Source organism: Copadichromis virginalis, linkage group LG10 (genome assembly GCF_057382275.1).
Source record: "Copadichromis virginalis isolate Kocher_CV1m ecotype Utaka linkage group LG10, C_Virginalis_male_GT1.1, whole genome shotgun sequence".
Taxonomy (NCBI): Eukaryota; Metazoa; Chordata; class Actinopteri; order Cichliformes; family Cichlidae; genus Copadichromis; species Copadichromis virginalis.
The window spans coordinates 19,060,050-19,085,909 of NC_140627.1; the positions used below are offsets into that span (position 1 = coordinate 19,060,050).

General features: G+C 40.8%; 2 protein-coding genes and 1 pseudogene across 3 annotated transcripts; 2 read left to right on the top strand and 1 right to left on the bottom strand.

Annotated features, from left to right (window-relative positions):
* Nucleotides 1-397: 397 nt before the first annotated feature.
* Nucleotides 398-1,464, top strand: LOC146700276 (zinc finger BED domain-containing protein 4-like; annotated as a pseudogene). Its single transcript, XR_014922668.1, has 2 exons — nucleotides 398-516; nucleotides 908-1,464. The product of XR_014922668.1 is annotated as a zinc finger BED domain-containing protein 4-like (transcript).
* A 9,095-nt stretch (nucleotides 1,465-10,559) lies between these two features.
* On the bottom strand, nucleotides 10,560-11,531 carry LOC146700277 (olfactory receptor 1500-like). The gene has a single exon (XM_085471486.1). It carries the CDS (start codon nucleotides 11,529-11,531, stop codon nucleotides 10,560-10,562), a length of 972 nt encoding a protein of 323 aa, XP_085327612.1.
* A 12,263-nt stretch (nucleotides 11,532-23,794) lies between these two features.
* Nucleotides 23,795-24,766, top strand: LOC146700278 (olfactory receptor 1500-like). The gene has a single exon (XM_085471488.1). The coding sequence runs from the start codon at nucleotides 23,795-23,797 to the stop codon at nucleotides 24,764-24,766; it is 972 nt and encodes a 323-aa protein (XP_085327614.1).
* The last annotated feature ends 1,094 nt before the right edge of the window (nucleotides 24,767-25,860 follow it).

The following is a 25,860-nucleotide window of genomic DNA, read 5'->3' on the forward strand; positions in this document are numbered from 1 at the left end:
ACGTGGTGTATGTGATGCTGTGACAGTGGGCAGAAAAATAGTGGGTCACTTCAAACACTCACCACAGGCATATTCGCGTTTGGAGGACATTCAAATGGAGCTGAACATGTCACCCAAACGTCTGATACAAGATGTGCGAACAAGATGGAATAGCACATATTATATGATCAAGACCCTCACAGAACAGAAGCGAGCCTTGTGTGCATATTCTGCAGAGTATGATCTGCCTGCCACACTTAGTGCACAGCAGTGGGGGTTACTGGAAAAGGTCCTGACAGCTCTAGCTCCCTTTGAGGAGTTAACAAAGGAGGTAAGCGCATCATCCTCATCTGCATCTGATGTCATCCCTATTGTCTGCGTCCTTAAGCGCGTGCTCTCCCAAGAAAATGAGGCCGACGATGGAATAAAGAAAATGAAAGGCACTCTTCTCGAAGCGGTTAACAGACGCTTCAGAGACGTGGAATCCGAGCCACTATACACAGTTGCAACACTGCTGGATCCAAGATATAAAGACAGGTATGTAAGGCTTCACTCATGTTATTTTAACAGATCAACTTGTTTTGTGTGTGTGTGTGTGTGTGTGTGCGTGTGTGTGTGTGCGTGTGTGCGTGTGTGCGTGTGTGTGTGTGTGTGTGTGTAAGTGCATTAGAGAGAGTGTGTCAGAAAATGGTGAGGACATTCTAGATTACTTGTGATAGACTTGTCATTCAGTCAGGACACCACCATTGCGCATTATAACATGTATTGTCTGATTCAGAGTAGTACAGCAAAGTATGTTGAGGTCTTTATAATGGGCATGGAATAAATAGCAAGAATGAGGAATGATAGTTTAATCACACTGCTGAATGATACTAATGATAAATTTAATGATTGTTTAATATTCAAGTTTGGACTTTTTTCATTTCAGGTACTTCACGAGTGTAGAAACCTCAAAACAAGCTAAAGATGCTTTGATGGCAGAGGTGAGGAAGATGGAGTTTTTGAGAACTACATTAAACTCCTCAGAGCCAGCAGAGGGGACATCAGCAGTCTTGGAGCCAGCAAAGAAGACTTGAAAGTGTTTTTGATGAAATCCTGAAGGAAAACACTCAAGATCCTGTTCCTCAGTTAGCCACGACAAGTGCACGCATTGAAGTGCAAACTTACCTTAGTGAGCCGACCATTCAATGCTCAGATAATCCACTGCTGTACTGGCAAATCAACAAACTTAGATTTCCCACTCTGGTTTCTACAGCAGCTAAATTTCTCTGTGCACCTACCACAAGTATTGAGAGTGAGAGACTCTTCAGTACAGCCTCCATTATCATTAATGAAAGGAGAAGCAGGCTGACAGCTGAGAAGGTTGAAATGTTGATCTTTCTGAAGAAGAACCTACCTCTCATGTTAAAGTGAAAAAAAAAGTTACAACTGCATTATTACAAGAATGTTGTTTGCTCTGCTAAAATTGCACCTTTTTTCAGTACCAAAGGGGTTTTGAAATTTGCATAAAGTTGCACTTTTATTTACTTGAATTTTACTTCAAATACTTCAAGATTTAAAGTTCTGCATAATGTTGCACTTTTATTTTGATGAATGTTACTTTAAATACTTCGACATTTAAAGTTCTGCATTATGTTGCACTTTTATTTACTTGAATTTTACTTTAAATACTTCGACATTTAAAGTTCAGCATAATGTTGCACTTTTATTTTGATGAATGTTACTTTAAATACTTCGACATTTAAAGTTCTGCATTATGTTGCGCACTTTCAGGATGGATATTTTGATAGTGGTGACAGCTAAACAGTGCTAAAGTTTAAATAAAGAGATATGCATTGTTGAAGTGAGCAATATTTTGGGTGCAGTCTTTTTCTTGCATGCAAGTATAAGAGAATAGCTTTAGTGTTTTGTCTTTTTAAATTTGACTTTGAACTTATACAAAAACAGTTTAAAAAATAGATATATCGGATTTATATCGGTATCGGCAGATATCCAAATTTATGATATCGGTATCGGTATCGGACATAAAAAAGTGGAATCGTGCCATCCCTATATTATACAGCTAATATATATATTGTTTAGTACTAAGCTTTGCTTGTTCCATATTCAGTTTTTCAGCAAAACGTGTTTGAGTCCATAAGAAAAGATTCATTCTTATATCTGGAGGAATAAATATGTTTCAATAAATATTAACGTTAGCCCGCGACTTTGTTCCAGTTTTGAATTTTGCATGCACACTGTACTGTACACAAGAAGTCAATGTGGGCCCTGTTCATTTTTTAAATAAATAATTAAGCTCAACAATCTGCAGTGGTCATTAGAGCAGGGTGATATGGCCAAAAATATTTCTCACAATATATATTTGAAAATTTGCGATAACATTATAGCTGACGATATAACTAATGCCAGACAAAATACAACTCCACAACTTTACTAGCGCAAAAAACCCATCCATTTATTTTCACTTAAACAAGCAGCTGTTTTTCATGTGCATTAAAGCTATATAAAATATTAAAAGTGCAAATGCAATTTCTTGCTGAAAGTTTAACCAAAAGGCATTTCCAGTAGAAATGGGCTGACATATCCTGAGCATAACCATGTATAATATCCACTGAAGTTAAAAAGAGGTATGCGTATGTTTTGGACCATAAGGTGCACGGGATTATAAGGCACATTATCTGACTGCTTTGTTTAGCTTAAATCAAACTTTATTCAACTCATTCTTCTTGCTTCCTCCACGTCTGTACCATTGATTCATTAATGCTGTATTCTGTCACAGCTGCTCTATTCTCATGTTGTTGCAGTATATTAATGACTAACTTCGTACTATGAATGGATTATCTCAGTTGTTCTTCTGACTGAAGTTTGGTCCGTTTACAGCACCCTGCCATGCAATTGCATTTGTCTCTAACCATCAGGAACCCTCACACTAACTTTTATCGAGTGGAAAAGTGTTAGCGTTCATCCTGCAGCTTCACTGTTTATGTCATGCTAACATAGCTGTTTCGCTAGCGTTCAAGTTGGTCATCATTATATACCACCTAGCCCAACTTCAGTAACCCTACAAACGTCACTGCTGTTTAGTTTCCTGTCTTCATTTATGTTGGAAGTGATAGCAGAGCTGTACGTTTGAATTTTTTCAGAAATCTCTCCGTCAGAACATGGTATATCATGCTTAGGTAACTAGCGAAACTAGCGAGCTAACTTCCTACTAACTTCTAACTCCGTTAAATGTAATGAATTCTGTTTTCACGGATGCGTGGATGTTAAACTTACGTGTTACACCTGGTAAAGCAGGTCATTTTATTAAAGTTGAAAGAATTTAGACAGTTTTGGGGCGATCGTGGCTAAGGAGTTGGCAGTTCGTCTTGCAATCGGTTTGAGCCCTGGCTCCGACAGTCTTGGTCATTCTGTCCTTGGGCAAGATACTTCACCCGTTGCCTACTGGTGGTGGTCAGAGGGCCCGGTGGCGCCAGTGTCCGGCAGCCTCGCCTCTGTCAGTGCGCCCCAGGGCGGCTGTGGCTACAATGTAGCTTGCCATCACCAGTGTGTGAATGTGTGTGTGAATCGGTGGATGACTGAATGTGTAAAGTGCTTTGGGGTCTTTAGGGACTAAGTAAAGCAGTATACAAATACAGGCCATTTACCAGTTACCATTTTCAGACCTTTCAGACCGTTTTGGACCCAGATTACTCCCAGATTTACGAGCACCTTAGTCCGACAAATACGGCAATAACGACGGCCCGCTTGCATCTTCCACAAAAAAATGTGCTTTGGTGGGTATCTGACAGACAAACACCAAAGCAGTTCCACATCATTGAAGTTGCACCATTTTTACAAACCAATTCTGGTTCATCCGTTTCACTCAACAATCCCCTTTCCCCCTTCTCATTCTCCATTGCCGCCTTGCTTTTTTGGCCATGTGCGTATGAAAACAAAAGCACTGCGCATGCGCGTTTTACCCATATTCTATCGTAATATTTTATTTTCTTATCGTTGCCAAACATTGTACCGGTATTACCATGAATGTTATAATATGGACCAGCCCTAGTGGTCATAAACTGAGCAATTACACCACATTTCATAAATATGCTTATAAGTCTGCACAATTCAATTTAATTTTCAACATACTGTAGTCTACAATTACTTTCATGGTTTAAAAGAGTTCAGCTATCAGCCTTAAATGTTCATCAGTTTCTTCATTTTTATTTAAGAATTTATGATTTCTATGGTATTTAAAACAAAAACTTTACATTGTGATATTATTTTTGTCTCAGTTTTCTAACACACTCTGTCCTCATCCCTCCCACTACCCTCAGGGCAACCTTTATTTTCCTTTTTTCTTTACTTCATCATCTTTAACACATCTTCCATTTCTTGTATGCCACACAGACAGGCCCTCTACAAAAATCAAGCACACAAGTCTGTTATGAGTGTAGGCTTCTTTCAGCTGTTTTTCAACATGTTTGGTTCAAGGGACAATTACAGCACCAGCAGCCTGAACCATTTTCTTTCCATTGGAGGTCAAACCAGGTCATCATCACACCATAATTGCAAATTATGCAATGATCCCGATAAGTGTGAAAGTTGAAATAAATGTCCTTATGCACATGTGTTTATAAAACATCTCAATTTCTCAGTGTCTCAATTTCTGCTCTGACATGTGGATTGTAGGGTCAGAATTTTTTTTAAACAACATAAAAGCATGAATCTATTCTGCCTTGTATCAATGGTTCAGGCTGCTAGTGCTGTAATTGTGCCGGGATATTTTCTTGTCACACTTTGGGGCCCTTCGTACCACCCAAAGCTCACAAAGCTCAAATCATCTCAAACTGTTTTCTTGAACATGCCAAAGAGTCATGTTCAAGAAACCAGATTTCACCAGATGACAGTCCAATAAGCATCTCTGGCAAGTGCGCAGGACATGCACACCTGACAAATCTGCAGCAACTGCAAATGATGTGTCCAAAATCTGCGAAGATTGTTTACAGCACCTTGTTTAATGAAGAAGAATGAAGTTAGGCCTAAAGGCAAAATTGTGGCAGTTATAAAGGTTATTTATTTATCAAGACAGCCTGCTACATGTAAAAGAAGCCATATAAGCCCTTCTTTCATACTGTTCTTTGCCCCTTGTGATTTTCGTTGTTTTTTCCTATCAGCCTACCTTCTGACATGTCTGCCCAATGTGATGTTTGTGTAAAGTTGGTCAGAAGGTTCCTTTGTAAGTGCGCATGCGCCATTAGCGTGCTGCCTGCTGTAACCCTAATTTCCCTCGGGATTAATAAAGTATTTCTGATTCTGATTCTGATTCTGAAAATGTAATTTACCATCAATTATTTGGGGCAGTTGACTATATTTCAAATGGGGCCTATACCAAGGCCTATCACAATACGTAAAGGTCAGTGGAGTCAAGTGTCACACCTTTTATCTTGATTTAATGTGTAACCATATAAAACTCTGATGTATTGCACATTTTGGCGTAATTGGAAAGTCTGAATTTTATTCCCATTTTGTTACAGCAGGGCCCCCGCCAGCCCATGGTCTTTGGACCCAAAATGAAGAAGTGGATTGATCATTGTGACCCTTACAAAGCATTGAGTCAGTGAGTATAATATTATGTGAGTTATATGAGATAAACTGAAGGGAATTCATGTGTTTTGATTTAATGTGAGGATTGGCTTCAAAATTAAGACACTACATGAGGCCACATAATGAACATTACCAAGACTGTGTGTTTTGCTGCAGGCCTTGTAGACCCTGTGCAGAGAAGCACGGGCTTTCATCTAAAAGTCACTAATTCTATTATTTAAAAGAATTTAAATGAAAATTCTCTTTTAAGAAAGAACACTACCTGCTATATTCTGCCTTTTTTTCTGTTCCAGAGCAAAAATCCACAAAAATAATAAATAAGATATAAGCTCAAAAACCAAAATGTCATAGTCAGATGTGTAAGAAAGACCCCTGTGATGGAAGCATCTGAATGCACCTTTAAAATGACTAGAAAAAACAAAAAGTTCTTGAACAATTATAAGTTGAGCCATCTGTGTGATAAATATTTGTGTTTTTCTCTGAAGCCTCTCAGGATCAATTAGTCAGTTTGGTCATAACAAGTTTAGCAGACAACAGTGTTGTCCTCCAAGGAACAGCCTATTAGGAGTAGAAAAACAGATCAGGCCTCTTGTGGGGGGAAAATGAGAAGATACAGTGGCACTGTGGTGGGATTCCTCTGGGATCAGCCTGAAGAGTAGTTCACAGACCTCTTTGTAAGGATGGAAAGTAAGATCATGCTAATTCTGTAAACCTGTAATCTTTTAGGGCCTTTTCACTTATTATTCAGGCAACTCAGGCCTAGGGACTGTATTATACCAAATGATTTGGTGAACAAACTCACTGAAAGAGTCAATCACAGATCAATAATTAGGCCCAAAATTCATCAGACAAATACACACAGTTTTGTCTCTACGTCACCACAGTTGATTAAATAAATCAATATGTGACTGGTAGGGGTGCAACAATACATGTATCTGTATTGAACCGTTCAATACAGTGCTTTGGGTTCGGTACGCATATGTATTGAACAATATAAAATTTTTAATTTATTTGATCAACTTTTCTTCTGATGATGCCGTCTGTGTTGAGGGATCAGTGGATCTGCGTTTGATTACTCCGCCTAGGCTGCATTGTCGAGCGCAGATCCACTGAGCGCCGCCCATATGCATTCACTCAAGTTAGCATGGCAACTGCCTCAACGCTACCCAAAATTGAACCTCATCCACCGTCATTCAGATCTGGCATTTGGAACCGTTTTGGTTTTCATGTTAAGTAAGACTCTACTTCAGCACGTCGTGGACAAAAGTACAACAGTATGTCGAATGTGCCACGCAATGCTCAATTACATTGGTCGGAACACAACGAATATGACTGCACATTTACGCTGACATCACGCTAATGCAAAGACAAGTGGAAGCAGACAAAAACAACAATAAACACGCATGCTACAAACTTTACCCAAGTTATTTAGACAGCCGTTAGCACATGATTCTAAGAGGGCAAGAGATAGCCAGGGCAATTGTTACTTTTATTGCTGTCGACAAAATAGCTTTTATTTTGGAAAGAGCAGTTTCTCTGTAATAAACTCTTTTCCACAGATGAGTGATTTCTCCATCAGATAATTTTTATTTTTTATTTTGTTGTTTCAGCAACATTTAATTTAGAAACTATACTTTTGAGTTAAAAGAAATAATTTATAATTTGAATAACTTAAAAAAGGCATGAACATTTTTTTTGTATCAAAAAAATATCGAACCGTGACACCAAAGTATCGTAACAAACCAAACCGTGAATTTTGTACATCGTTGCACTCCTAGTGACTGGAGCTCATTCATTCAGGTTAAATCTAAGCAGGAGTACATAAAAATGCCTCCAATACCTGAAAAGTTAATGTAACACTTCATACAACCTCTTAAATGAAAACTTAAACTCTCCATTTGAATCATATCTTGACTGTTTTAATATCTATTATGGTGATGCGTAGAGGCAAAACTCCAAACACTGTCCAACATATTGTGAAACTAAGTGTAAGTTACAACCACAGTGCTGTTTCAGTTTTCTTGGAAATCATTTTGATTACAACACAACGCTACAGAATGTAGATCAGTTTCCTGTAGGCCTAAAGCAGTCTGTTATTTCTCTCTGAGGGATTATCTGAACATCTCTAATATACCCAGGGAACTAATTTCTTTTGTTTGGCAACAATAGCTTATTAATATGTCCCTTTGGATAATATTCAGTGTAATAGTTTGAATTTAGAGCCCCTGGAGATTTAATAGTCTCTGGAGTATTTTCTTTTTCTTTTTGGCATTGCTGTATAAGAACTGTACTGTATGTGAATGTTTTTTCTACCCTGGTGCTTTTCTTTCTTTCTTTGGTAATTGATCTAATCAGTCGCAATAGTCAGAATGAAAAAATAAACAAAAAACAAAGTTAACAAAGTTGTAACCTGTGTTTTCTGTGTTTTCATCTAATCAAATTTTAGTGTTAGATGACATTACTTAAACCAGCAAACCATTAGTTTTATGTTTTGTATTCTGGCACAAAATGGAAGTTCTGGTGCCTCAGATGAATCAGGAAATCCACACTGACTAGCCTCAAGTAACATAAGTTTGGGAGTATTTTACCCTTTTAAAATAAAAAAAACTAAAAAAAATTATTTATATTTGCCTCTAAAAGTCCCTCTGACTGAGATACCCTCAGCCCCTGAACTACCCACCCAAACTACTTTAACTAGCCTTAGCACTCAGGACATGGAAGTGGTATGATATGTTCAGGATAAGAGATCAGCAATCATGAAATCACTGCCTAATAACCATTTAGGAAAATTGAGTCACAGTTCCTGAAATATCCCTCAGATCTCTGAGAAAGGATCAGGATTAGTTCCTTTGTCTTTCCCTGTTTTTCATTGGTAATAAATAAAGATTCTTAGACTTTATTCTTGACTTGACTGCAAACAGCTTCACAATTTCCAGATTATATACATCAGTATATAATCCTAAAATATGAAAAATGCTAAATATTGCCCATCAGTTTCCTGTAAAGCAAGGCGTGGGGATGCACAGTGTCAACGCAATATGCGGTTAGCTCGTTAACGTGTTGACGACGTGCAGCCCCACGCACAGGGCGATCCGTGGTAACTCGCTAACAGAGATTTGCCGCATTAATGCGGTTAAGGTGTTAACGTCATTTTAACGAGATTAACGCTGACAGCTCTAATTTTGTCATGTTGCTCTTAGAGAAAGCCAACAATTCTCTAAATGTAGATTTCTAGTTTAATCTGTTGACCATACGGCAAATTAGCAGACAGATTAAGGTTAAATGCTATTGCGGCAGTAGGTAGAAAAGACTAAAACTGTTGTTTAAACATCAATTTAATGAAATACTAATAATAATCTGTCAGATTCGCCAATGTCTCAATAAGAGAATTGTGATAAATCTGTCAACTCACACAGCATTTTTGCCAGCTCTCCTTACTGGCTTGAAGTAAGCTAAACTTTATTAATATAGTAGGTTTTTTCAATCTTACTGACTAAAGGGCTTAAAGAGCTCATGCATTTTAATAATGCTTTTAATACTAAACTCCCATGCAGTGCAAACAGGTAAACACACACACATACACGCATCACAGCTTTTAATCAGCATTGTATGCATTTAACATAAACATATACTATGGGGAAAATGTATGAACTTTTTTTGTAAAATAAGCCACTTTCCTGCCAGTAAACTTACTATCCAATCACCATAATTCCGATTGGTTAAGTGCTCCTAACACTACACTTTCATGTAATTGTATTGAGGAAACTGTGTGTTCACCACCTCCGTTTGTCCTTCTGAGTATAAAATATCATTATCAACACTTTTCAAGTCAGAAGTTAATTTAGTTTATGTAACCTGTGAATTTGCCTCATCTGTCTGTGTGGAATATGACATCCTCTGGCTGTAAATCCAATGTCATGAAAAATGTTTACCACCCTGTGTATATTAGCCCTGTGTTTTCCTGTGCTCATTGTCGCGTCATACCCTCAGATCCTGCCTGTGTGTTCCTGTTTGGTTTCATGGTTTGGTTTCTGTTTTTGTTTCATGCCAGCAATAAAAGCTGTGGTTTTCAGTTACATTTTGTCTCGGAGTCCTGCATTTGGTTCCACATTTCCACCTGCCCGCACACAGAGCCCTGACAGTCTGTATACATAGACCAGTCATTTGTGCGTTGAATCATATATCGTTTGATCTTTGCTTCATGTATATATTAGTAAAAAGTGCAAAAGAAAAATCCATATAGGAAGCAGATGTGTTGGTGCAAAAGATTACAGTGCATCCAGAAAGTATTTGTACGGCTCACTTGTTCCACATTTTATCATGTTATAATCTTGTTGCAAACCATCCATTCATCTTTCATGGATATCACCACTTCCAGCACATCTGCGGGGACAGTCTTTCCCAAGGTAGCCAAGAGATGTAACCATCTCACACCAGCCCAGAGAGCAGATGTTGCTGGATTTGCAGATGTGTTCTCCCTCTGCCCAGTTGCACCACACTCATAGAGTTCTATTTGGATCGCCCTTTCATTCTGTAGACTGATTCCTTGAGCAAAGGGCTTAAGGTGTCACAGATAAATACAAAAAAATAAAATGATACAACCAAGACAAAATTTGTGGTACTTTGTAAATATAATAATAAACGTGAAATTCACTGTGTAATTGTGTAACTTTATTAGCAGCATCCTCCTGAACTGCGCCAACAACATTGAGAGAAACGTCCACCTCTCTGCCCCTTAATGCTATCTGGTTGCTATGGTAAGGTGTAAATATTCCTTTCAAAATAAGACGCACAACTACAACACGCGGAAAGAACAAGAAAAACTGGGTTTACGATAAAAAACCCGAAAACCATAAATTTTCGTGGCCCGGGGGTTGGGGACTGCTGCTTTAAATGGCACATATTGTAATACCCAGAAATTCAAAATTTGATGTGTGGAGTGGTACTGAAGGATATTGGAATACTTTATCATTTCGAATCCTAAATCCTTATCAGTATTTTTCTGCAATTCTAAACTGCGCTCTAGTTTGCAACAACTTCTTTAATGACTCTTTGATCTCCTGTGTCTGAAGAACATAGATAATCGGGTTTAACATGGGAGGCAATACAGTGCTAATAGAAAGGCTTATGATTCTAGCATTTGGATGTATTACACTCCCAAAGATATACACAAATGTAAATGGAAGGAAATAAATTGCCACTAATGAAAGGTGACCTGTGCAGGTTTTGAAAGCTTTCACTCTTTCCCTAAATGTAGAAATTTTTGACAAAGAATAGCCAATACAGCAGTAACTTCCTACGATAAATGCCAGTGGAAACCCAAGAATTATAACTGGTGCCAAACCAGCAATTGCACGATTGGGGGTAACATCATTGCAGCCAAGACGATACATAGGACCATGATCACAGAAATAGCTCTGAATAACAACAGACTTACAAAAAGAAAGTCTTGTGAGAAGGCCAACTACAATGAGTATAAGAGTTGTGGCAAGAAGCCAGAAAAAAGCGATCAAAGTTAAAATGAGCTTGTGGCTCACTCTCATTTGATAGTGCAGCGGGTACATGATAGCCATGACTCTGTCAAAGGACAATACAACCAGATTAAAAGTTTGCATCGCATAAAAAGTAGAGCAGAAAAACATGAAAGTCAAGCAGTCATTGTAGGAAATATAATAATGGTTTAACAGAAAAATGTCAACAACCTTTGGCATCAAAGCAGAGCTACTTAACAGGTCTGTAAATGCAAGGTTAAAAACAGCAATATATTTTGGACTTCTCAACATGTGATCCAATGTTATTACAATCATCACTAATGTGTTTCCCACCACTGCAAGAATGTAAATAAAACACAGAAAGACAAAATAATATCTAATATTAGGTATGCCAATAAAACCACTTATAATAAAATATGCAGGTCGCACAAAGGTGATGTTGTTCTCAGCAGCTGTGTTAATCAATGCCATGTAAAGAGCTTCTGTTAATCTTCTATAATTCTGTGTGTTTTATCGTTTGTTTAGGGAGCCTCTATTTTGTGAAGGCTATCTACAAATAGAAGCAGAGCAACATTGTGCTCTGATACTTATAGCAGTGCTCTTTTCCCTTGTGTCAGCTGTAAGCAGGCCTGGGTTCACAAATGTTTTTATCGGCCCATTTGAAAAAAATTAAATAAGTCTGTCTCTTCTCTTCTTGATAGCTACATGCCAGTCTCATAATTCATATTTACTGCTACTTGCTAAGGTTTTAGAAAAGGTTGTGGCCAAGCAGCAGCAATAAAGGAATCTTGATCATTTTCAATCTGGCTTTGCAGACCTCATTTTACAAAAACAACCATTTGCAGAGTCCAGCGACATCTTCTTTTCAAAGTCATGTAGGTAAAAGCTGGACAAGATAAGGGCCAGAGTTACTTTCCTGAGGGATTGTAACATTCTGTACTTCACTGAGACAGGGCTGACCCCCATCTGTGCCAGACCATGCCATAAATCTTTTGGACTGATTCTCAGTGTTCTGTACGGACTAGTGATGGTAAATTTGATTCTTTTTACTGAATCGAGTGTTAATGAGTCACTCACCAAAGTGAATCGGGTGTTTTGAGTCATTTGATTCACTGAGTCAGTTGACCAGAGAGTGCAAAAATTTTACATTTTCACTCAAACTTAATTTGTTTCCCTTTTCATGTAAATCCCACTGCTAAGATGAATGATTAAACCCCCCCCCCCCAAAAAAAACCAACAATTTTATAGAGAAAAAAAGAGCAAAAACATTTCTAAAATTAAGCAATTTCCTATCAAAATTGCTTAATAAACATTTATTTTGTTTATTTGTATTTTATTAGTATTTTCCTTAAGTGTGTCAAATATATATTTTCTCATCTAAATGTACACTGCGCTGTGAGCCAGGGGGCGGTAATGCACCTTAACATTGGTTGCCAACCAAGAAGAAGAAGAAGCTGTGAGCCAGGAGGGAGGGGGTGAGTGAGTGATTCGTTCGCTCGCTCTATGATTCAGCACAGGAGGGAGAGGGTGAGTGAGTGAGTGAGTGAGTGAGTGATTCGTTCGCTCGCTCTTTGATTCAGCACAGGAGGGAGGGGGTTAGTGAGTCCTGAGTGATTCGTTCGCTCTTTGATTCAGCACAGGAGGGAGGGGGTTAGTGAGTCCTGAGTGATTCGTTCGCTCTTTGATTCAGCACAGGAGGGAGGGGGTTAGTGAGTGAGTGATTCGTTCGCTCTATGATTAAGCACAGGAGGGAGGGGGTGAGCGAGTCCTGAGTGATTCGCTTATGCTTACGATTCAGCACAGGAAGCGAGGGGGTGAGTAACTCAAATGTGTTGTTAGCATGTTAGCAGCACGATGCTACTCTGAACCGAGGAGCTATTTTCTTGATGTGAGCTTCTACTCAGGGTTTTTTCTTCCAGTTCAGAGCAGAAATGCTTTTGTTACGAAACTGGCTGTTGTTTTCCCCCCCACAATTTTAATTATAAGCTAGATATATTTCTACTAATGGAATTAGTTTGCTAACAGCAACAGGGATGAGTCAGTGAGTCAGTTGGGCTTGTGAATCATGATTCACGAGTCAGTAAAGTGATTCTCGAGTATTGAACGATTCGTTCACGAATCGAACATCACTAGTACGGACAGAATGGGAGAGTTGAACAAAACCAAAGGTGGAGGGGTGGTTCTCATGGTAAACAGAAATTAGTGCAATGCCAGAAGTATTTCTACTGTCTCCAGTGACTGCTCGCCTCATTTGGAATACTTGACAATTAAGTATCACCCCTTTTACCTGTGTCGTGAGTTCACCTTGGCCACCGCCTATCCCACCCCACGGTGGACACAAGTATGGCTTTGTCTAAAGTACATGATATGCTGAGTGCGTTTCAAAACCAAGATCCAGGTACAGCCCTCATTGTGGCAAGAGACTTTAATAAAGCAAACCTCAGAGAAGTTATGCCGAACTTTTACCAACACATTATGTGTCCGATGAGGGGAGAAAGAATTTTGGGCCATTGCTATACGCCATACAAGTAGGGCAACAAAACTGTTTCACATCCAAATCTGACCACAACCCCATTTCCTCATTCCTTAGTTTAAACAAAACATACATATTGATGAGTAGTCACGAGGGAGGTGAAATGCTGGTCTGCCCAATCAGAAGCTACGCTACAGAAATCATTTAAACACGTAGACCAGGACATGTTATCAATGACATTAGCGAGTTTACGGAAGTAGCAGTTAGCTTCATTAGCATTGTAGCAGGGGAGATCATCCTTACTGTAAGAGTCAAGATACTCCCAAACCAGAAACCGTGGTGGACGGATTGATTCGCACTGCAGTGAACACCAGGACAGCCACATACAATGCTGGTCTCGCCACTGGCAATATGAGCGCCTAAAAAGTGGCTTTGTATAGTGGTGAGGGATGCCAAACACAGGTATCGGGAGTGCGTGGAGTCTCACTTCCACCATGGTGACACACAGAGCATGCGGCATAGACTGCGCAACATCGCAGATTACAAAGTCAGGGACACCACGACAATTAATGTCGATTCTGCATTTACCAATGAGCTGAAAGAGTCCTATGCCCGTTTCAAGGTTAGCCAGGTGGCTAGTGCTAACTACAGCCCGACAACAGAGGACGGTGACGTCAGCACCGAGGAACAGGTAATCAGCATAGTGGAGCACGACGTCTGAGCGGCATTGAGGCGAGTGAACACCACAACAGTGGCGGGAACAGACGGCATCACTGGCCATCTGCTGCATTGCTGTGCTGACCAGCTTGTAGGTGTATTCACTTCTATCTTCAATGACTCCCTGGTAAAGTCTGTGGTCCCCACATGCTTGAAAATATCCTCCATTGCTCCGTGCCCAAGAACAACAAGCCAGACTCTAGGACTTAAGAGGCATCTATGTGCATGTGTGTTGGACTTCCTCATTGGCAGATCTCAGGTGGTGAAGGTGGGTAGGTGTGTCTCTGAAAACATCACTACCAACACGGGAGCACTACAGGGGTGCATACCCTCACCACTGGTGTATTCCCTCTATACTTCTGACTGCATGGCCACTCATGGCTCCAATACCATTGTTAAGTTTGCTCCATCAACAATCCTATTTGGATGAGGTGAAGAACCTGGCATCGTAGTGTCGGGACAACCACCTCCAGCTGAACATCTGACCAAGACCAAGGAGCTGGTGGAGGACTTTAGAATGGGTCAGCAGTGAGTCTATCATCAATGGAGCTCCAGTGGAGAGGGTACTGCCCTGAAGTATCTAGGTGTTCACATTGCCTCAGACCTGACATGGTCTGCTTGCATTGAGGTCCAGTCCAAAAAGGCTAGGCAGCACCTGTACCATCTCCGATGGGGATGGGGTCTCTCAAATGATCCTTAGGACTTCCTATTCAGGTGCTGTGGAGCGCATCCTCACACAGAACATACTGGTATGGGAATAGCTGTGTTCATGACCAAAAACTCTTCAGAGAGTGGTCCGTGCGGCAGACCACTGCTGCAGGTCTGTTCTCCCTTTCCTACTGGACAGTTACCACAGGAAATGTTGGTCCAGAGCAGTTCGGCTATTAAAGGACTCGTCCCATTCCAGTAACAAACTGTTTCCACTTCTGCAATCAGGCAGAACGTTCCACACTATCAGGACAAAAACGGAGAGATTCAAGAAGCGCTTCTATCCTCAGGCCATCTGAGTCCTAAATCGGAACATGCCCCCACTCCCCTCATAGCATCACCATAAGGGTCTGGAACACAACCTTATTATCATATTCTTTTTTTTTTTTTTTTTTTTTTGCCTGTCCCATTTGGTTCTTTAGCCATCAGAATTGTTGTCTGAAGACCAACAAGGATACCCAATGGATTTACTTTGCCAAATGGATCATCGTGGCATTGCCGTATTGGTCCATTTGGTCGATCTTTGTTTTTATTATTTATTATATTTTATTTTCAGATGTTACAGACGGGACAGACATGAGTGAGGGATAGGAAAGGGAGAAAGAAAGAGGAAGGAAAGGAAAAACAGAAGGGGAGAGGGACAGTGAGAAAGGGGGGGAGAAAAAAAAATCTCCTGGATCACCTGTTGAGAGAAGAATAGAAAACAAGCAAAAAAACAAAAAAAACAAAGCAACATACTAAACACAACACCATCGCATTAATCTAGGTAAGTGTAAACAGCAGTAAATACTAAATATTCAATGTTGTTTGTGCAGCACGCAGGACAGATGTGCTTCGAAGTAGCAGCCAAGAAAGGTGTAATTTAAGTCTACGAGCAGTGAACACCCGTGTGCATACCTGTGTGGATCAGCGCGCTTGTATTCCAAAGGTTTCTCCATGTAACGATCTGCTAGGGAGTGTGGGGGGGGCCACAGCTCCGTCCTCCAGGGTATGAAGCAGGTATTATTATCATATTCTTGTCATATTTCATAATTCTCACTGTCACATTTCATATTATATCTGATTTATTATTACATCACACACTGCTACACTGATCATACTGCTTCACTGCTTATATTACTCTGGTTATTCTGTTCACATTACTCTGGTCACTCTGTTTACATTACACTATATTACTCTGGTCACTCATTCAATTACTCTGTTAAATTACACCACTTACATTACTTTGGTCATTTTGTTTATTCTACTTGCATTGCTCTGTTAATAGATTGCTGTGGTAATATGGCACAAAGCACTTTAACATTCCATTTGCACAATGTACATTTCTAGTTTTTTAATTAAAAAATTCTGGGTGTTTTAAAAATTTAAATTTACTTATTGTTTATAATGTTTGCACAGTCAAGGAGCAGTTCAGGACACATTTCACTGTGGGTTGTACTTGTATGACAATGCATGTGACAAATGAAGAATCTTGGAATATTGGTAATGCTTCACATTATATCTGTTTTACATTACACATGACATCTCGCTGCAGGAAGGAGCGCTTTCGCAGATCATCCCAACAGCAGTTAGACTCTATAACTCCTCAATCACAATGTCATAAGTCACTGGACATTGTGGAGATCCACAGTCACCATTTCATGCATAATGCACCTACTATGTGTATGGGCGTGTGTGTGTGTATATATATATATATATATATATATATATGTGTGTGTATGTATTTTGTATTACTTTTCCCTGGAACATTCTCTCACAGTCTGCTCTCTAAAACCTAAAAGAGGAATTATGGATTTGATCCACTGGTCCCTAAATGCAATTGACACCCCTTTCTCAACGAGAAGTTTGGGCTTGGGTGAGCCTGAGTGCTGAAGATATCTACCTATTCTGAACCATGGTAACAGGGTTCTGGCTGATCGGAGCTGGCTTGGCCCTGACTTATGGAAGAATTAAGAAAGCGGAACCGGCTGTTCAACCCCCCCACAAGGGTGCCCGCTGGGATTGAAACGATGAAACTCAGAATAAGATCTCTGAGTGCAGACTGGATTACATCTTGGAGGGCGCGCTCGGAATAACATCTCTGAGCGCAAATTGGATTACATCTTGGGGAAGCTCACTGTGGTCATGAGTTTTCAGAATCGGCTCTTTGAGCACAATAATGACAACATCACAGAGCGCAAGTTTGATAACAAATTTGAATTTGAATTTGGGAAGCTCACGGCTCTCCAACGGGAGATTGAGAGACCAGTGTTGGACTGTTAGAACTGCTTTGAAATTCATATGAGCTGTTCGCACTAAAGTAAAAAAGCACCATCACTTCATGCGGATACCCTTTCGGCACCAGCTGCGGTTGCAAGGCTGGAACTGAAAACCCCCCCCACTGATAACGACTGTGTTTAGACTGTTCCTGTCACGGCCGAGGCTGCCTGAAAAGAGAAAGGACTCAAATGCTGGACGCCGAACAGCACGTAACTAGTTTTAGAGACAACGTTTATTTTCTTAGTAAGTGTTCATAAACAGGAAACTGGAATGTGCGTTTAACAAGTGCAAAATGCCACAACTAAACCAAAGGGGTTTTAAGCAGCCTGGGCTAAGTAAGTAATCTGGTGTTGGTCAGTAGAAACAGCAGTTCCAGGGATTGGGCTGGAGGGAGAGTCAAACTGGGTCCGGGGTTAGGGTCAGAGCCACTGTAATTAGAGTACAGATGTTCAGGTATGGTTCAGGAGGAATATGGGCAAGCAGTTCGTTCTGAATTTTCCTTCGCACTGCGTACTTGCCGCGGGGGGTCTGTAGTGGCGTGGAGGGGTGAGTGATCCGAAATTCCTGGCGTTGAGGCAGGGAGGCAGGCAGGTGAGTCGGGTGAACAGCTCGTGGGACTGTCAGGTGGTCCAGCGTCCGGATTGGAGCTCTTCGGCGGAGATTTGTGTCTGGCAACTTGGTGCGTGGCTGTGAGAGAAACACACAATGAGTCAAGGTAGTTTGCAAAGTGTGTGCGACATCACAGTGGTGGCCTGCACTAACTAGGGTTAGCTGAGAATCTGGCGAAGATAGGTTGAGTGCACTGGCCTTATGAGTCCCTGGCTTAATTACCCACAGGTGTGAGCAATCAGCAGAACACTGAGGCCCCTCCCAGGGGTGGAGATGCCGATTCGGAGGGAGACACCCTGGCACATACCCGGACCATGACAGTTCCTTTCTGTTCCATGTAAGGCCACCTGGGTTGGCTGGAAGACTATTTACTTAGCCTAGCAGGGCGAAGGACTCTGTCTCAGCTGAACTCTGGACACGCACACACATACATATACACTGATATGCACACACTCATCCCCCCTCCCTTTCCAAACGCCTTCGATGCTTGTTCTCTCCTGGGAACAGGGCGGGTCTAAGCCTGCGCTGGAATGATAGCGCTGGGCAGGATGGCTGCTGTGTTTGCTTCGGATTACTCCTCACCCCCCACCCTACCCTGTGGCTTGTCACGTGTTCCATAATGTTGTGCTGGGGACATTTATGTGCTTTTTTGTGCAGAGGAGTTTTTTTTGTTTCCTGTTCTCATGCTGTCCTCCCAGGAGCCCAGCATGAGTAGAGGTCTCTTTTTTTCCTCTTGTACTTTCCCATTGTTTCTGGTGTGCGACATGGTCTTATCGGCTGGAGTTAAAAAGCAGAGTGGCTTTGGGGACAAAGGTGGCTCTCCTCCTCTCAGTCCTGCAGGAAATGCAGGACTGAAATGCGGGGTGAAGAATGTGAGAGAGGTCGTTTATGATTTTGTCTGCCTGTCTTGTGCAAGAGTTCTGACAGGCAGGCCAATGATTTTAGAGCACACTGATGCTGCAGTCTGTTCCTGTTCTGAAGGCTGAGGCAGTGGAACCAGCAGGTGATGGAGAAGGTCATGATACTTTCCAGGAAGGCATAGTAAAAAGTCAACATGATGGGTGTGCTGACTTCAAAGGAGTTGAGTTTCCTAAGGAGGTATAGCCGTTGGTGGCACCTCCTGAGAATCTCCTCTGTGTTAGCAGAGAATTTAAGGAGGTTGTCAAAGATGGTTCCCAGGTATTTGTACTCCTCAACTACCTCCACTGACTTCCCGTGGTGGCGGTGACTGAAGCAAATTCAAGTTTGCAGAGTGGTGTGACAGCTTCAAACTCCTGAAGAGCAGGCCTGTGGCGTTGTGAGGGGCCTGACAGCAGTGACAGGAGAACTGTGTTGTCAGCATATTTCACCGGGTGACAGTTGGGCTGTGTGGATCTGCAGTCAACGGTGTAGAGGACGTAGAGCAGAGGGGAGAGCACACAGCCCTGGGGGGAGCCAGTGGACGTTGTTGACGGGAAAGAGTTGACCCGAACTTTCTGAGTCCTGTTTGTCAAAAAGGCCAATATCCACAGGGTTAGCAGATCATCCAGATGAAATCGGGAGGAAAGTTTAGTGGCCAGGATATGAGGCTCCAGACTGTTGAACGCTGATGAGAAATCAGCAAACAGAAATCTGGCGGAGGAGTCAAGGAGTTCCAGATGTTTGTGGATGGAGTTCAAGATGAAGATTTTTGCATCATCAACACCTCTGTGTGCACAGTAAGCAAACTGGAGTGGGTCCATCAGGGGGTCAGTTGCTCTTATGATGCGCTGTTTTATGATCTTCTCCATGGCCTTCATCACCTGTGAGGTGAGGGCCACAGGATGAAGATCCATCAGAGACTTTGGGTTGTTTCTTTTGGGGATGGGGATGACTGTGGAGTGTTTCCACAGCTGGTGGACGATGTGACTGTCAATTGATTGTTGAAATAGAGTCTGGAATAGGGCTGCCACGATTAGTCGACTAGTCACGATTATGTCGACTATCAAAATCGTCGACGACTGATTTAATAGTCGCCGCGTCATTTGAAGCTTTGTAAGATCCCAAAAGACACACGAATAAGTAGTAGGATTTAAGTGTGTAATAACGGACTGAAACAGAAGATGGCAGCACTGCATGTACAAGGATACCAGCTGCCGATAAACCCCGAAGAAGAAGACAAAGCTGTGTCCCAGAATTCATAGCGCAGCCCAGCTCAGTTTCCAACAATAGCAGCAGCTAGTTTTAATATTACTCTTTCATCATTCTTTCTGGGTCACAAAATAAACGTTTAACATATTTTCAGGCGAGAATGTAGATGTGTAAACCTCAAATATCTGCTCAGTTTATCAAGACACCACATATTTCTAAAAGCCCCCCGACGTTTTCGGAGATGTCTGTTACCCACTAGCTTGATAGCTAGCCCGGGTTCAAGGCTCACTAGAGCCGGTGGGAGCATCCGACTCCCGGGAAATCGTTTTCAAACCCCCCGCCGTCTTTCGCTACTCAGGTTAAACATGATATATAAGTCGCTTAGATAACTTTAAAATGTTATTGTTTGGCTTTTCTCAGTACTTTATTTGTTTCTGAGTAAATCGGTTTGGCTGAGATTAAAGTTATAGTTTTTACACAGCTGAATAAACCTCAAGCAGACAACTGATTATCAGAAGTGTGAGATGCTCGAGAATATACTCCGGTGTCCTGTTATATTTTAGATAGCAAGTTTATTAAACTTCACCGAAACAATCTGCAAATTTCTATTAAAATTTAATAAACTATCATCTTGTCTTTATTTTTAGTTAGAACATACCTTAAACACTTCAAGCTGTAAGATAATGATTGTTATATAAGAGCAGATGCATGCTGGTGCAATAAGCTGTACGCTGTACATCCAGTGGATGCATGATCTGATTAGTCGACTAATCGCAAAAATAATCGTTGACTAGTCGACTATCAAAATAATCATTTGTGGCAGCCCTAGTCTGGAACACACTTCCTAGTTGCCCTGCACAGTGCCTCAGAACTCGACTGCTGATGTTGTCAAGGTCCTCTTCCTGGTCCTCCTGAGGGCTCTCACCACGTCCTCAGTCTTGAAGGTGAATGTAGAGCTGCCAGGTTTGAGTGAGGATCTGGACCCCTCAAGCTGGGTGATATTGAATGGTATACACTGGGTGATATGTATGTATACACTTTTCTCAGACAGGCATGAACATTTTCACACTTTTCTCTCCTGTTTAAACACTCTCAAAGTTTAAACCTTCATAGAAAGATAAGTCCAGTATTATAAAATACTGCACGGTGGCACGGTGGTTAGCACTGTTGCCGCACAGCAAGAAGGTCCTGAGTTCAATTCCACCATCAGGCCAGGGTCTTTCTGTGTGGAGTTTGCATGTTCTCCACGTGTTTGCGTGGGTTCCCTCCGGGTACTCTGGCTTCCTCCCACCGTCCAAAGACATGCAGCTTGTGGGGATAGGTTAATTGGATAATCCAAATTGCCACTAGGTGTGAATGTGCAGGTGAATGTGAGTGCGAATGGTTGTCCCTGTGTGTTGGCCCAGGCTGGCGACCTGTCCAGGGTGTACCTGGCCTCTCGCCCTATGATAGCTGGGATAGGCTCCAGCGACCCTGAAAGGGATAAGTGGAAGCGAATGGATGGATGGATTATAAAATGAATCCAAAGGCACCCGCGGTTGCCTTTGATGGTGCAAAACGTTTCATCGGGGAGAAAACTTACAGACATACTGTACAGCACTTCAGAGTCACACTGCGAGTGATCGAACATTTATGTAAAGTTGACAAGCTGAATGCATTCTGTACTGTACAGGAGACATGGCATGAGATTGACAATGGTCTGCAGCCAATCAGGACGCAGAACGCAATGCACTGTAAAAAAAAAAAAGCATGCACAAAAAAAATCAACGAAACAGCGAGGCCGCGAAGGGTATAGAGATTGAAAATGTGACGTCATTTCCGGGGTAAAACCGCAAAGGATTGTAGGTACGAGTGGCAAGCGGTACAAGCGCACGCAGGCTTTTACAAAAAAATAGTCACACAGCGATAAAAAGGAACACAAAGAATTCCAGTATGTTGTTTTGCAATGGTTATTTTTTATTTTTGCATTGTTGATTTGTTTTTCACTGAAGCAGCTAATAAAGCATAATGGAATACAACTTTGCATCTTTTTTTGTAAGATTCTATAATAGAATGAAACAATAATGCCAGTTATAAATAAAGACAATACATTGAATGAATTACAAAACACTAATTTTATTTCTATTAGATCTGAAAATGTTGTGTAATACTACAACCTGAAACGATAAATAGATTGCGTTGGCCTGTACAGGAGATAAAGGAAAAAATGTAACAACAGCTGTGAAATGGAATAGTCCAAATCACCAAAGTAACCTGGACCTGGGCTTGTTGCAGGGGTTTGAAGTTACTAAACATTTTGTGAGTGTATGCACTCGCACTTAGGACCATATAATAATAAATATGTGCGTGATGAAAGTTGGGGAGCATGCTAACGTCCTTACTCCACTCTGTATGCTCGTATGGGTCTGACCCTTTCACTCCTTTGATTGTTTTTCCTCATACTTTTTTTTTTCCTTTTCGTCAAGTCTGTCTTTGTACGGACCTGCCGTGTTCACCGTTGTTTTGTGCATAACTGTTTTTGGGGCAAATAAAATGCAAGTAGGGATTAAAACCACAGAATTAATGATTACCAGTGCTGGAAATGCTAGTGCTTGATGCAGTGTTTTGATTTTGCTGCCACTCGTACCCACAATGCAATGCGCGAAAGTCACGTCTCTATAGCGAGGGACCACTGTAATGCCAGTATCCTGGGGTTTTCTCCAGCTGATGAGAGGGTTGCTTCCCTGCACCTTGAGGTCAGAATGGCTTCTCAATGACATTTGTGTCTGTACACCAAAAACAGTTCAGAGTACCCAGTCTTATTGGAGTTGCTGGGTGGGTTGCATGAGTGCTTGGGAGGAACATCATGGTCAATCTGAACCAGAGTTGTGTTCTGTTATTGGTCATCTGTGCTAACCACAGCTTGACCCATTACTAACCACTATGTTTGAGCATACGAGTAGTTCTAAATTCAAATGGCACTGACTGCATGTTTTTGAACTGTGGGAGGAAACCAGAGAGAACCCACGCAAACACGGGGAGAACATGCAAACTCCAGAAAGACCACAGCCTGATGGTGGAATTGAACTCAGGACCTTCTTGCTGTGCGGAAACAGTGCTAGCCACCATGCCGCCCCGTCAGGCCTTTCATAATCTTTAATAATCACATCCCTGGTCTGGAGGGGAAGGGAACGACTTACACTAGGGGTGAGGTCTAGAGATGGCACGATACCACTTTTGTATGTCCGAAAAATACATTTGGATATCTGCCGATTCCGATATGAATTCGATATTGTCTAATTCATAATCAATAAAATTGTTTGTTTAATGTCTTGCTACATTTTGTATAAGTTCGTAGTAAAATTTTAATAAACACTAAAGCTATTCTGTTATACTTGTGTGCAAAAATATAACTGCACCCAAGATATTTTGCAGTTCAACAATACTGATCTTTTTATATATAAACTACTTCTGAAACTTTGGAGGTTTTAGCTCTTTATACAGTAAAGTTACAAGAGGATAAAAATAATTATCAGGCAAAATGTCCTTTGTTTGTTAATATATTCCTGTCCCATACCACGTGAGAACAATAAACATATAATTTTCTGATGTAAGCCTCAAACTGAACGGTAATGTAGCGACAATCATTTTTCACAAATTTTTTTACAAAACTAAAATATTACTACTTCCATGTCTAATTGTCTGTAATGGAGGCGGAGTAAACTGGCCTGCTTACAGCTGACACAAGGGAAAAGAGCACTGCTATAAGTATCAGAGCACAAAGTTGCTCTGCTTATATTTGTAGCTAGCCTTCACAAACTAGAGGCAGCCTACACAAACGAGTACAGAGAATTATAGAAGATTAACAGAAGCTCTTTACATGGCGTTGATTAACTCAGCTGCTGTGAACAACATCACCTTTGTGCGACCTGCATATTTTATAATAAGTGGTTTTATTGGCATACCTAATATTAGATATTATTTTGTCTTTCTGTGTTTTATTTACATTCTTGCAGTGGTGGGAAACACATCAGTGATGATTGTAATAACATTGGATCACATGTTGAGAAGTCCTAAATATATTGCTGTTTTTAACCTTGCATTTACAGACCTGTTAAGTAGCTCTGCTTTGGTTCCAAAGGTTGTTGACATTTTTCTGTTTAACCATTATTATATTTCCTACAATGACTGCTTGACTTTCATGTTTTTCTGCTTTACTTCAATTTTTATGCAAGGTTTTAATCTGGTTGTATTGTCCTTTGACAGAGTCATGGCTATCATGTACCCGCTGCACTATCAAATGAGAGTGAGCCACAGGCTCATTTTATCTTTGATCGCTTTTTTCTGGCTTCTTGCCATAACTCTTATACTCATTGCAGCTGGCCTTCTCACAAGACTTTCTTTTTGTAAGTCTGTTGTTATTCAGAGCTATTTCTGTGATCATGGTCCTATGTATCGTCTTGGCTGCAATGATGTTACCCCCAATCGTGCATTTGCTGATTTGGCACTAGTTATAATTCTTGGGTTTCCACTGGCATTTATCGTGGGAAGTTACTGCTGTATTGGCTATTCTTTGTCAAAAATTTCTACATTTAGGGAAAGAGTGAAAGCTTTCAAAACCTACACAGGTCACCTTTCATTAGTGGCAATTTATTTCCTTCCATTTACATTTGTGTATATGTTTGGGAGTGTAATACATCCAAATGCTAGAATCATAAGCCTTTCTATGAGCACTGTATTGCCTCCCATGTTAAACCCGATTATCTATGTTCTTCAGACACAGGAGATCAAAGAGTCATTAAAGAAGTTGCTGAAAACTCGAGTTACATCCAAAATTACCACAAAATATTAAAAAAGGATTTAGACTTGAATGTCTGCAGTGCCCTCTGCCATCTGATGTAAAAGATTTAGTCTTTCTGTGACCAAAGAGATTCTGCTCCTCTGTATTTTTCAGGACTAAGATGTAGACATTATTTTAACTTTAGTCAGTTTTAGTAGCAGCAATCTTCTTTTTTCTTTGAATTTGTTGTTTCAGTACCTGCGTGTGTCACTGTTATGGTACTATTATAGAATCTAAATGACCATAGAATTGAAATTACAAGTTAATATAATTGAAAAAAAATATTCAACAGTAAAAATATAAGTGAAGTAATACCAGAGTAATTTCTCTTGCATGACCATAGTAAAATGAAATTGTAATAGCTGCTTTCCATTATAATCATTTATTTTTTTAGAGTCGTACAATACCACGTGTCACATACTAAAAAAATGTGAAAAATACGAAAAATATATCGATTCTCACATTAAAATATCAATGTTTTAGTAATTTAGATTAAATTTGTAGTTTATCATTAACAGGAACACAGTGGAAAGAAACTATAACATTTGGATTGTCTACATTAAAAGGAAATACTTCCTCTTCCACCTTTCAGTCATGTGCGAAATACGGCTGTATAAATGTCTCGCAGCCCCTTGACTCACAGCAATGGCTGAGCGTAATTGGAGTCATGTTTGGACGTATTTTACCTCCACAAACAGCTGAGACGTGGTTTGCGATTCATGTGGCAAAAAAGTGCTCCAAGAGTGAGGTGTTGTGGCCATACTAGGGAGACATTCAAAAGGGCTGTTGGGCCGGGGGGGGGAGGGTAAATACATTTTACGGGGTTTATCTATCGGATAAAATACGTTAAATGTCACCGTTATTATTGGCCGGCCGGTAAACAGCGGTGGTGTCCAAATTAAGAGGCTGCTTCCACCTGAGGACCCGGCCTTCGCGGTCTAAAGAAAGCCGGGTAGTACGGCACGAGCTCCCTCGGTGGAGTGAAACTCTGCTGTCTGCTCCTTGCTATCTAAAATATAACCGGGCCCTGACTTAAACTCTCGACCATCTCAAACTTCTGTTTAATCATTTTCTGTTTGACGTTTATTCAGCTGTGTGAAAGCCCC

Bases quoted from the DNA above. Each gene is read 5' to 3' on its own strand.
- LOC146700277 (XM_085471486.1), bottom strand. From the start codon at position 11,531: ATGGCATTGATTAACACAGCTGCTGAGAACAACATCACCTTTGTGCGA.
- LOC146700278 (XM_085471488.1), top strand. From the start codon at position 23,795: ATGGCGTTGATTAACTCAGCTGCTGTGAACAACATCACCTTTGTGCGA.